The sequence below is a fragment of the Bufo bufo genome, chromosome 4 (genome assembly GCF_905171765.1).
Source record: "Bufo bufo chromosome 4, aBufBuf1.1, whole genome shotgun sequence".
NCBI lineage: Eukaryota > Metazoa > Chordata > Amphibia > Anura > Bufonidae > Bufo > Bufo bufo.
Window position 1 is genome coordinate 308,372,715 of NC_053392.1, and position 13,352 is coordinate 308,386,066.

Sequence of the window (13,352 nt, forward strand, 5' to 3'; positions counted from 1 at the left end):
ATCTAGATAGACTGGAGGCTTGGGCAGAGAAGTGTCAGATGAGGTTTAACACTGACAAATGTAAAGTTATGCACAGGCAGCTGCTGCCAAGGCCAATAAGATAATGGGTTGCATCAGAAGGAGCATAGATGCCTGTGATGAGAACATAGTCCTACCACTTTACAAATCAATAGTCAGACCACACATGGAGTACTGTGTACAGTTCTGGGCTCCTGTGAACAAGGCAGACATAGCAGAGAGGGTCCAGAGGAGGTAATAACTGGAATGGGACAACTACAGTACCCTGAAAGATTGTCAACATTAGGGTTATTCACTTTAGAAAAAGACGACTGAGGGGAGATCTAATTAATATGTATAAATATATCAGGGGTCAGTACAGAGATCTATCCATCATCTATTTATCCCTAGGACTGGGACTGTGACAAGGGGACATCCTCTACATTTGGAGGAAAGAAGGTTTGTACACAAACATAGAAGAGGATTCTTTACGGTAAGAGCAGTGAGACTATGGAACTCTCTGCCTGACGAGGTGGTGATGGTGAGTTCACTAAAAGAGTTAAAGAGGGGCCCGGATGTATTTCTGGAGCGTAATAATATTACAGGATATAGCTACTAGAGAGGGGTCGCTGATCCAAGGGAGTTATTCTGATTGCCTGATTGGAGTCGGGAAGAAGTTTTTTTTCCCCTTAAGTGGATGGACAAATGTCTTTTTTCGGCCTTATATACTATGTTACTATGTTACTATTAGTAAGATCGAACAAAGTTTTAAAGTTGTGTTACTTGTCACAGAGGTTCTTCTTGTTCTAAACAGCGTGAAGTTAGATTTCCTTCTAGAGAGGTAGTAGCTCTAAATTAGTTAGACACTATCTATTGGTAGAAAAGGCTTCCAACCAGCTCTGGGGCAAACTCAGGGTTAACTAATTTTTTTAATTACAATTTAGTTTATCCTATTGAGCCATAAACATCCTCAGTTACTCTTTTACTACCAGTGGCGTAGGGATCGCCATAGCAACCATAGCAGTGGCTATGGGGCCCTACGCCACTGGGGGCCCGTCCGGATCGCATTTTTTTATTAACACACACACAGGCACTGACAGCCAGGCCCGACCGCCCGCCCAGTGTAGTGGGTGGGGCGTGGGCGGTCCGCGGCTCAGGCCTGGCTTGGGGGAAGCCGCGTCAAGTCAGGACTCAGGACTGGAGCAGGCGGGCCCGGGGCAGAAGATGAGGTAGGTGGTGGAGGGGGCCGGAACAGGGGCGTACCCATAGGCGTGCGCACGAGGTGTGCCTGGGCACAGCCTAATCACACCCCTGTGCTCCGCCTCCTGCACTGCCAGCCATGCACGTGCGGCGTGACGGAGTGAAGTGACGTCACGTTACGCTGCCGCCGGCTGCCTATTTTGAATGTGAAGAGCGGGAGCCTGCCTGCCCGCCCCCCCCGCGCCCAGTGTGCCTAATTGATCTTCAGGATCAGTCATCAATACAGAAGTGAATGGATTCTGATCTTTTGTGCACTGCCAGCAGTCTGCCACAGTAAAAAGAAAAGTCTGGCGTGGAGAGGAGTCCTGACTGTCCCCAGTAAGTTAGTGAAGTGTCAAGTGATAGATAAGGATTATTAGATAGTAGTATACATACTAGTACATACTTTGCACAAGTTTATTAGTTACACTTAAAGGGAACCTGTCACCAAAAAATACTATTAACAGCTTAATAAGCGATTTTTTTAGGTGACAGGTTCCCTTTAAGTTGTAACTAATAAACTTGTGCAAAGTATGTACTAGTATGTAGTACCTTATAGTGCTGCATAGTAGTTTCTAATGCACTTTTTCTTCATTTAGCCTCCTTGAGAAATCAATGTTTTATTCAAGCCGCTGCCCCCTGCTTCAAGTCAGGTTTGAAGTCAAGGGGGCAGCGGCCTAGGCGTCTCCAATCCTGCTCTCCCCGCCGCCTTTATTGACACGCCGGATCTCAGTGCCGGGACCGCGCTCCCAGCCTGCATGCGCAGTAAAGGGCTGCTGTAGCCTGTAGCGCAATCCCGGCTCCGGCTCGTACACTCAGCCGGCTTCAGTTTCGCTACTGCGCATGTGCCCAGCATCTTCTGTAACTGCGCTAGTATGTAAGGCTGGCGGGCGCATGCGCAGTAGCGAAACTGAAGCCGGCTGAGTGTACGAGCGGAGCCGGGATTGCGCTACAGGCTACAGCAGCCCTTTACTGCGCATGCGGGCTGGGAGCGTGGTCCCGGCACTGAGATCCGGCGTGTCAATAAAGGCGGCGGGAGGCGGGGAGAGCAGGATTGGAGACGCCTAGGCCGCTGCCCCCTTGACTTCAAACCTGACTTGAAGCACGGGGCAGCGGCTGAATAAAACATCGATTTCTCAAGGAGGCTAAATGAAGAAAAAGTGCATTAGGAAACTACTATGCAGCACTAAAAGGTACTAATTAACAGCTTAATAAGTGATTTTTTGGTGACAGGTTCCCTTTAAGCTCACTTACATAAGGAACGCAGGGTCCGTCTTACAATAGTTGTCGGCCTCCACCCCCTGTTGGGGGTCAGTCACTGTCAGGGACACTGTTATGGGGGGGGGGGGGGCCCATAATTTTTTTTTGCTATGGGGCCCATGCATTTCTAGCTACGCCCCTGTTTACTACGTTATGTTCTTGATGAGTTTTGCTGGTATGAGTTTCTGCAATCTGTTGACTATGTCCATAATCTGGACTAAAACACAACATTGTGCGTGGTTTTTAACCACAGTAGATGTATGCATCATGGAAACAGGGCCTATAATAACTATCTGTATTCTTGTCTCTCCTGCCTGTAAAGGAATAGAAAATCTGGACTGACCTTCCGCCCTTGTTAAACTAATCTGTGCAGCAAACACCTGCTACAGCTCTTCACTAGACCAAATAAGGAGCATGAGCAAAGACGTAAGAAAACAGCTAGACATGAGTAAGGCAATCTGAGCACTCAAGTTAACCATCTGCTTTCTTTGCACACAGATTTTACGTTGCTTTTGTAGCTTATGAAAAAACACCATTAATTTGAGAGCAGTCTTTTTATACGTGTTTTTGGTTCTGTTTTTTTGATTCACACGTTTTTCACATAGTTTTTTATCAGATAAATCTTCTCCTAGCAAAAATGTCTGAAAAACATGCCTGTATAAAAAAAAAAAAGCCAAACCAAGAGCATCGTATGTGAAAGACAAAAACCAGTGAAAACATGCAACAAAAAAAAATGTGGTGTGTAATATTTTCTTATAGCGTCAAAACTAACATCTACGTCTTTTTTCAAAAACACTGAAATCCAATATGGTAATATTAAAGCAGTTCCCTGGACTGAAGTTCTGATAACCTGTTCTTAGAATAGGTCATCCATATCAGATTGGTGGGGGTCCGACAGCGCTGCAGTAACCATCTTCGTTCATGACACAGTGGATGGAGCAATGTAGTTCCCATGCCTGTTTCTGGCACTGAAGCTACTGCAAAACAGCTGATCCCTGAGGATAAGGATAGGTCATCCTTTAAATGCTCTACAAACAATTCAGTTTTTTTATGGTGTTTTCTTCAGTTTTGATGCATTTTTTATCTATTGTGTCTTTCCTTGAACCCAGCATGTGCTAGGTATTGTGATTTTTTTAAAGTGTTTTTCCATAAACTTCTACATAAAGAAAAATGCCTCTACACAATGCTTGTCAAAATGTCTATATTTAAAAAAAAAAACACCAAAATTCTGGTAAAAACAAAACTAAATGTTTCACACGAGTGTGTGCAGTCTGGAAATCACGCTCTGTTCGTGAGCATGATCCCCCATCTGGACACTACTCGTCATGCAGGAGTGCACAGCATTATACTGATTTATAATGCTGTGTGCCTCTGCATGACTTTCCTTCTATAGGATTATGCTGACATAAAGCTGTCACTATGATTCTGTAGAAATAAGGTCATGCAGAGGTACATAGCCTAAATCAGTATAATGCCGTGCGTTCCTGCAAGACGAGCAGTGTCCAGAACGGAGGATCACGCTTGCACACACATGTGATTTCCAGACTGCACACATTCGTGTGAAACAGCCCTAAGGGTATGGTCACATGGGACGCATTGGCTGCTGAATTTCAGCCTCAGAATTGTGGGTAGAAAATCTGCAGTGTTAGGGTTCATGCCTACGAACATACGGGCTCTATGCTCGTGCTGCGGACTGCTATCTCTCCGCTTCATAGTGTTTCTGTGGGCTTCTGATCCATGCCTCTGCTCCGCGAAAGATCTTTGGCTATCTCTTGTGGATAGCAATGGGTCCGCATCTGCAGTAGGGAGTACCTACGGCCAGTGCCCGTATATTGTGGACCCGCTGCTTGCATTCAACAATACGGAAACGGAGGCCTTTGGGTGTGACCACACAGCGTGGTCGTGACACGGTCGTGCAGCGGCTGCGGAGCCATACAAGCCACAGTGGGTTCCAATGAACTAATTTGGACTGTTTAGAAGGTCTGCATTGTTATTGGCAGCACGGCACCTGCAATACCACACAGCCATAAACAATACAGACTGATTAAACATAGCGGTCCTAATTAATGAACTGGAGCCTGCTGCAGCCTATACAGCCATTCGGTGCTCCACTGCATACACTTAACAACCTCGTCACGACCACTTGAAGTTTTACATGGGAGCCTCGTCTCGTTCTTGGGGGGATGAACTGTATGCTGTTAGAGACTGATTGCTAGGAGTGTAAGCCGCTTGGGTGCGTTTCCTATTTGTCTGCTAGCAGCTATTCGTGAGGTTCCGTTCGGAGTTTGGAGCATTCCCTTGTATGCCGTTACACTGAGGGTATGTCATGAGCTATAATGTCTCAGAAAACTCCTTTAAAGGGGTTATCCCATCTTAGACAATGGGGGCATATCGCTAGGATATGCCCCATTGTCTGATAGGTGCGGGTACCACCTCTGGGACCCGCACCTGCAAGGAGAACAGAGCTGGGGACAGTTGTGGCTGGAGGACCACCACCGTCTACCACCAGGCGCAGCACCCCGCCTCTCCCATTGAAGTGAATAGGAGCGCACCGCGCATGCGCGGCCACCGCTCCCATTCATTTTTTATGGGGCCAACGGAAATAGCCGAGCCAGCGCTCGGCTATTTTCAGCGGCTCCATAGAAATGAATGGAGGTCGGCTGCGCCCTCCTCAACTTTCTCCCCTCTGTTCTCCTTGTAGGTGCGGGTCCTATCAGACAATGGGGGCATATCCTAGCGATATGCCCCCATTGTCTAAGATGGCATAACCCCTTTAACTACTTCTACTAGTTTTAAAAACTGTGCAGTGGTATACAGTAAATGTAGAGGAAAAACTATTGTATCCAAGTGTTCTTTAAAGTAATAGTAAATTGCACAATAAGCACATTACAATTTTGAAAACTCTTGCTACAACCTAGATATAGCAATGGCAAAACAATGACAGAACTTAAAGAGATTGCATAAAAGCTATGCTTCTTTGTACAATCACAACTGTGAAGGAGCAGGTCTTTTTGGGCTTCCCTGATGTATCTTTCAGACATATTATTTCCTGTTTTAGCTGCACCGCTAGATGCATTTCTCTCAGCAGCAGGATGTGTCTCCTTTCTTTGGAGTCTGCCAGCACTGTACTACTGTGATATCCTTTCCTTTAATCTTCAGCTTCAAAGCTCACAGAACAGATAAGAAGGGGGAAATCACACTTACACACAGGACGCTCATATAATCTTCAAAAGCAATGTAGATAAAGTTCTTTTAATGACCTTGTGATGTCACAGGGTCATGTGACATGCTAAAGTCACATGGCTTTGAATCATTTGCCAGATGTAGCAGCAGGGTAATATCTACTTCCCATATGTTGTGGTAGTAAAGATTAGTAACATAATACAAGAGTAATAATAACAAACCCTAATCATGGTGTTTACAGTGAAAACAGCTGCAAACCTCTTGATAAATTCCACCATAAAAAAAAATATATCACAGTACACAAGTCCAGTAGTGTCTTCACAGCTGTATGACTTCATAATAAAGGAGCCATATACTGCTGTACAAGTGTTCTTGAGCCCATTTTCAAAATTTTTCACCGGTTTAAATTTTTGAAATCTGACGTGTCACTCTATGTGGTAATAATTCTGAATGCTTTTACTCATCTAAGCAATTCTGCTTTAAAGACAGCTACTGATACCTCATAAAATAGTTATTACTTTCCCATATGTCTACTTTATGTTGGCATAATTTTGAAAATGTAATTTTCTTTTTTTTGGGATGTTAGATGGATTAGAGATTTAGATGCAATTTAAACCCACTTTTTTAAGGACCACTTTAAGTCACTTTGTGTTACAACTTACAGAACAGAAACCACTCATAAATGATAGCACTGTAGAAACTACACCTCTCAAATTATTAAAATATGAGTTTACAAACTTTGTTAACCCTTTTAGGTGTTTCACAAGAATTAAATGAAAATAGAGGACAAAATGTCACTTTTTTGTTGTTGCAGATTTTTGTTGCACTTTTTTTGTTGTTGCAGGCGCAGTGAGGAATCCGGCAGCAGGAGCGTGTCCTTCACTCACTGCGCCTGCGCTGAATACTAAAAGGGACGGCGCAGGTGTAGGATTTACGGGACACTGAGGAGAACTCGAAAGTCAATCAACTGGACCTGGGCGTGCCAAAGGTTGCGTAGACCGAGCCTCTAGGTGCTGAAGCAACGCCCCAGTAGCACCTAGAGGCTCATTAGCATATTTTAAAAGTCTTTATTTAAGAGAACGGCGGCAGGCAGGGAGTTATAAAGCATACTGTTATGTACTGCTGACATTAGCACATCGCTAATGTCAGTCAGCTACATTACGTTATTTCTCATGACAGAAACCCTTTAACAGCCAAACAAAACTCAATATTTATTACCCTGATTCTGGAGTTTACAGAAACACTCCATATGTCGTTGTAAACTGCTATATGGGAACATGGCAGGGCACAGAAAGGAAGGAGCAACATATGGACTTTGGAGGGCAGATTTCACTTGGATAATTTTAAGTTGCCATTTCGCATTTGAAGAACCTCCCAAAAAGTTACCCCCGTTTTGGAAACTACAGGATAAGGTGACAGCTTTATTGGTACTATTTTTGGGTACATATGATTTTTGATCGCTCGATATTACACTTTTTGTGAGGCAAGGTAAGCAAAAAATGACTGTTCTGTCGCCATTTTTATTTTTTGTTTTTTCTACAGCATTCATCTGACAGAATAGAATATGTGTTATTTTTATACAGCAGGTTGTTACGGACGAGATGATACCAAATATGTCTATTTTTTGTTTCAGTTTTACAAGCATTTTTGAAATGTCTCCATTCTTTTGTCTGCCAATCATCTTTTGTAAGGGCTTGTTTTTTGTGGGAAGAGTTGACATTTGTATTGGTACCATTTTTGGATACATATGATTTTTTGATCGTTCAATATTACACTTTTTTGGGGCAAGGTGACAAAAAAAATGGCTGTATTAGCACAGTTTATATATTTTTTTTTATAGCATTTACCTGAGGGAGTAGGTCATGTGATATTTTTATAGAGCCGAGTTTTTTTTTTACTGAAAACTGGGAGCTGGGTCTCACAAGCTTCTCTACATAACAGACCCCGAGGCCTTTGCGTGGCCTGGAGTTGCCATGGCAACCATCAGCCCCCTGTCACTGTAGCACGGGGGCTTATGAAGAGGCAGAGGGAGCCCCCTCCCTCTGCGGCCCTCTTAAGTGTCGCGGGCAGTGTTGATAGCTGCATATAAAGGGTTCATCATCGGCATCTGCATTTACAGTAATGCTGGCGGATACAGGCATGTTAGTCACAACCGGGCCACTGCATTGATTGGGCGTGCACAGCTCTGGTGCCCGCATGACCATCATGACGTACTATTATGTCAAAATGTGCCAAGTCACTTGCCGCTGTGACATAATAGTACGTATCCAAAAGGCTTCTAATGTACCACAAGACTCAAATGACTGGTACTGTGTTTGCATCCACAGCAAAAGTTTATCTCTTCAAAGAAACAAATTATTAAATGGCACCAACCCAACTGCACGTTAAATCAAGACATGAACATGAAACACTTGCTCTCATGAACTCTAGAAACAGTATTCCAGCCATCCATACATTGAGATGCTTACAACAAGGAAACTTTATCCAGCAGTAAAGTACACAATACCCAACACTGGGGACTGAGAGTAGCAGCTGTTCTTGACACCTCCACAGCCAGCAACATTCTAGGGGGCAAATCCTTACACAGTAAGGGTCTTTTTACACAGATCGATGATCTGGCAGATTATCAGGAACAAAGTAGTCATTGCAGATAACTGCCTGATCGTCAGGAGACATGGGGGCTGCATTTGCATTCAGCAATCACCTCTGCTATATGGGGACAAGTGACTACTACAGCCATTACTTGGCCCCTAGGAAATCATTGTTCCTGCGCAACAGATCGTTGTTCAGACAGCACAATCTAATGCACAGGAACGATGATTTTTGGTGCCAGAGGAACGACACGATCACCTGATCAACAAGCACTCATAAAAACACATCCCCAATAGTCTGCCAGATCATTGGTCTGTGTAAAAGAAGCCAAAGGGTTGGTTCACACATAGCTTTTTGTGGCTATTTGTGACAAATACCACGCCTAGTGCCTGCTTGACGTCACCTACGTCGAGCTCACGAGACGCAGTATGGTCACTTGTTACCAAAGCGTGACGTTACGCCCTCCAGAGGAGCAGGTAAGGTCAGGTTGGTACAGTTTACACAGACACCTTCTGTCCACGCGGGCACAGAGAGGAAACAAGCTGAGAGAGCCTTTTCACTGCCGCAGTGAAAACAGCGCTGTCTCAGCCCGGGTATCTGCTATCAGCTTCTCGTTTAATATAAGCCCAGTCCGCTAACGGGATTATATAGGGTGAGAAACCAACCCGGGGTAGTTTATAACTAGGCGCCGAAACACGGACGTGGGGATTCGTGATCGAGATACAAGATAGCACAAGATTAAATTATATATTTAATCGCCTTAAGGGCACACTAGATGACACAATATACACAGAGAATATATACAGCGGTCTGAGGTTACAGATACAGGTGATATAGGTACAACAGGGTTAAAGGGTTTCTATCACTTTGTTTCACCTATTTAGCTTTCAGACACTAGCGATCCGCTAGTGTCTGCTTTATCTAACCATCCTAATATAGAGCTTATTGTCCTGCCGTTTAGCTAAAAAAATAACTTATATAGATATGCAAATGAGCCTCTAGGTGCTATGGGGGCGTGATTAGCACCTAGAGGCTCCATCTACCTTAACAAACTGCCGCCGCCCAGCGCGTCCCTCCAGCCCGCCCATCTCCTCCGGAATGCGATGCTCCTCGTATTCGGCGCATGCGCAGTGAATTTCTGATCGCTTCCCTGCTCAGACATCTCCACTGCGCCTGCGCCGATGACGTCATAGTGCTCTGAGGAACAGGCGCAGTGGAGATGTCTGAGCAGGGAAGCGATCAGACATTCACTGCGCATGCGCCGAATACGAGGAGCATCGCATTCCGGAGGAGATGGGCGGGCTGGAGGGACGCGCTGGGCGACGGCAGTTTGTTAAGGTAGACAGAGCCTCTAGGTGCTAATCACGCCCCCATAGCACCTAGAGGCTCATTTGCATATCTATATAGTTATTTTTTTAGCTAAACGGCAGGACAATAAGCTCTTATATTAGGATGGTTAGATAAGCAGACACTAGCGGATCGCTAGTGTCTGAAAGCTAAATAGGTGAAACGAAGTGATAGAAACCCTTTAAGCAGAATGATAAGTCAGTTTACCAGATATATGAGTCCTTTGGTTAGTGATGAGTTCTTAGCTGTATTCACGTCGGCCGCAGTAATGTTGGCTAGTTGCAGGTCCCTCCAAACACATTGCACGATGTGACCCCCTTTCAGAAAAAGACGCCACCACCTGGCTTGCATGGGCTTATGACCTGTAGCCAGCCACTCCCCTCCCCGCCTATGGGTAGGGTCCACCCCCTCTACTCTGGTGCTGGCAGCAAATGACTCATAACCCCAGACCAGACTGTTGAAGGAAGATGGTTCCGGGCCCAACTGATCCGCCTAAGTTCCGTCTACAACTAGAGTCCAAACATGGTGCCGCTATGTGGTTTCTGGGGGAAAATATGTATATCTCCCCTCCCAGGCATCCTAGCCTCAAGCCAGGACTACGTGGACGTTTGGCTTTGCCCCAAGATCGCAAAAAGATCACTGAATTATGCCGGGGATGGACGGACGATTCATAATTCCTTATGAAATGTAGGTGCTAACATTTCTAGGAGGTATCATTGATCCTGACAAGGGCTGATACCTCCTGCTGGGGGTTTTCCTGCAGGATCCGTGCTGTCTGACTGGAGGTGTGAAATGTAACCAAATGTGACCTGCTAGGAGTTTTCTGCTATCTGGCTGTGGCTTTGAAGCAGGGCCCCCCTGTGGAGCTTGATTTCCTCTGCCATCTTTCAGCAAATGGTGGGTGTGAGGACATGGCTGACAGTAAATATTAATCCATATTCCTCACACAATTTTTTTTAGCCAAGCCAGAAGTGATTTAACAGATATTTATTTTTCCCTTCTAACCCCACTTCTTGTTTTGACTCAAAAAACTGCGACAAAAACTTGTGTGAACCCGCCCTAAAAGTGCCCGGAATTAAAGGGGTTATCCCATCTTAGACAATAGGGCATATCGCTAGGATATGCCCCCATTGTCTGATAGATGCAGGTCCCACCTCTGGGACCCGCACCTACAAGGGAAATGGAGCGGAAAAAGTTGAGGAGGGAACCGCGCATGTGCAGCCGCCCTCCATTCATTTCTATGGAGCCGCTGAAAATAGCCGAGCGCTGGCTCGGCTATTTCTGTCAGCCCTATAGAAATGAATGGAAGCGGTGGGCGCACATGCGCGGTGCGCTCCCATTCACTTCAATAGGAGAGGCGTGGAGCAGCCACAACTCTCCCCAGCTCCGTTCTCCTTGTAGGTGCGGGTCCCAGAGGTGGGACCCGCAGCTATCAGACAATGGTGGCATATCCTAGCGGGATAACCCCTTTAAGCCTCATTCACACGTCAGTGTTTCACGGACGTGTGCTGTACGTGTTCTCCACGTACAGCACACGTCCCTATTCATTTTAATGTGTGTATTCACACATCAGTGTTTTAGCACGGTCCCTGGGTCCGTTTTTTTTAGCACGGATGAATGCTCTATTTTGTCTGTGTTCACAGATCCATCCCTCCCATTATAGTCTATGGGTTTGTAAAAACCACGGATGCCATCCGTGTTGCATCAGTGTTTCACAAATCATTAAGTGTCAGTGAAACACGGATGCAACACGAACAGCAAAAAACGGACATATGGACCCAACACGATCCTTCACGGACAGCTTCACGGATGCATCACTGACCGCCTGCTCATGGATTTGAGCTTAGACATGGACGTGTGAATGAGGCTTTAGGCAGAATTTCCAGTACCAAATACTCACATCAGTCAGGTGAAATTGTTGGTCACGCAGTTGACATATTTATTAGGTACAAAAAATATGGCCTAAATTGAATTAAAAAATGATGCTGAGATATCTCACCTATGTAACATATGCAGAATATATATATATGTCACTTATGACACCGCATACTACAACATGAACACAATTGTCACTCGTCTTTCTGGTAACTGCCTCTACAGATTTAACATTAAGCATTTGCATCTGTTCATGCTGTGTAAACTTGTATATTCACATGTATATTCAACCCACAATCCAGAGCACATTCCCTTTATAAAACCAATACCTATTAACTATTCATACCCTCTTCTTCATCACTGCCAAAGTCTCCTTCCATGAAAGGGTCTCCATCCTCATAATCGGATGCCCCTGCTATACCATCCTCTTCGTCATCTTCCTCTTCCTCTTGTTGCTGCCTGGCTTTTCGTGTGCAGACTCTGGCTCATTTTCGTAGGCCTCTGTGTTTTTCCTGCCTCCTATGAAAAGTTGTCCCAGCAGATCTGCTTCTTGTTGGTATCACGGTGCAGCTCAGCTGCTCTCCCCCTACATAGTCCTCTGAATGCAGAGAGACTGCGTGATCCAGTCACCTGACACCCTGGCACTTCACAGCAGCACTCCACACAGGGCACGCCTCGGCACAACAAAGCAGCACTACCCTTCTATTTCCCTCACAGAGAGCTTTGTATGTGAACGTAGTCAGATACGGGATGAAGAGAGGCTAATTATATGTGTAGGTAACACAAATGAACATTTTATCTTCTTGAGGAAAGGCACTTGCCTTTCATTGGTTCCTGTCTAACCCAGTAACAGGGGGGAAACTGGTTGTGCAGAGTCCCTCATTTCTCCTACATACACCGTGACTTCTATATACACAATCTGGCCCTTCAGGGATTTTCTTTCTTAAAGTGTAACTGTTATATTTTTATTTTATTTGCTAGCTTATTAGAGCTAGTCATGTATACCCAAGTTAGTCTGTCAATGATTGGTCAAATGATCCGTAATTTCTTATAATAACAGCTTTCATTAATGTCCCCTGTTTCTTTCCACTGGTTCCTTAAAGACCGTTGCTGTGGCTTGTCTGTCTTCCCTTTAGTATAAACAGAAGACAGAGGGGCATTGCACACCTGCTTTAGGCTTCGGAGTGAGTGTCTCTCAGTATTCTAATCTGATTGGCTGGTGGAAGCTGCTGGCTACAGCAAGTGTGTATGAGAAGTGAGGGAAAGCAGTTTTGGCCTCAGAGAACTGGCGGAGGAGCCATCTTGAGAAGATCCTCATATTGCAGGATTCAAACAGCTGTTACTAAGGGGAAGCTCAAGAAAAACAGTGGTATGTGAAGAAACTAAAGATTGCTTTATGCATAATGCTGCAGCAGCAGTAACATATGCAAAATTTTATGGACAGTTATACTTTAATCTCACCTTGTCAAACACTGGCTGTTCCTAGGCCCAAATCTCTCCTGTTTTTCCCAGCCTTTCTCGAACAACAATGCACAATCAGCAAGTCTAGTTTCTCTGGCACCCAGCAACCACCTGACAATCCACCTTGCCCCTTGATCTATTCTACATGGACAGTGCAATGCACCTGCATCACTGCACCTCCACGCTGTTTGAAAACACAGGATATAGCCTATTCACAACTACAGTATTGGGCATGGCGCCATATTTTCTGAAATCCCATGTCTGACAGCAAAGTAAAAAGTATAGACCCACAACAGCCAGTAACACTCCAAGACATAGTAATGTAAAAACATATTCAACAAAAGAAATACATGTATTATTAACAGTCCTCAATGTGGTATTTGTTCTTCAGCCACCCT

The 13,352-nt window shown here is 44.9% G+C and overlaps 1 protein-coding gene across 3 annotated transcripts in view; it reads right to left on the reverse strand.

Annotated features, from left to right (window-relative positions):
* The window catches only part of RRAGD (Ras related GTP binding D), a 51,534-nt gene extending 39,333 nt beyond the window's left edge, over window positions 1–12,201 (reverse strand). The window contains exon 1 of one of the 3 annotated variants that reach the window (XM_040426824.1): window positions 11,840–12,201. In XM_040426824.1, the coding sequence (XP_040282758.1) occupies window positions 11,840–11,873 (34 nt within the window). In that variant the 5' untranslated portion in view covers window positions 11,874–12,201. Of the gene's footprint in view, window positions 1–11,822 lie in introns of all 3 variants that reach the window. The other 2 variants (XM_040426825.1, XM_040426823.1) reach the window with 2 other exon arrangements.
* Window positions 12,202–13,352: the final 1,151 nt, after the last annotated feature.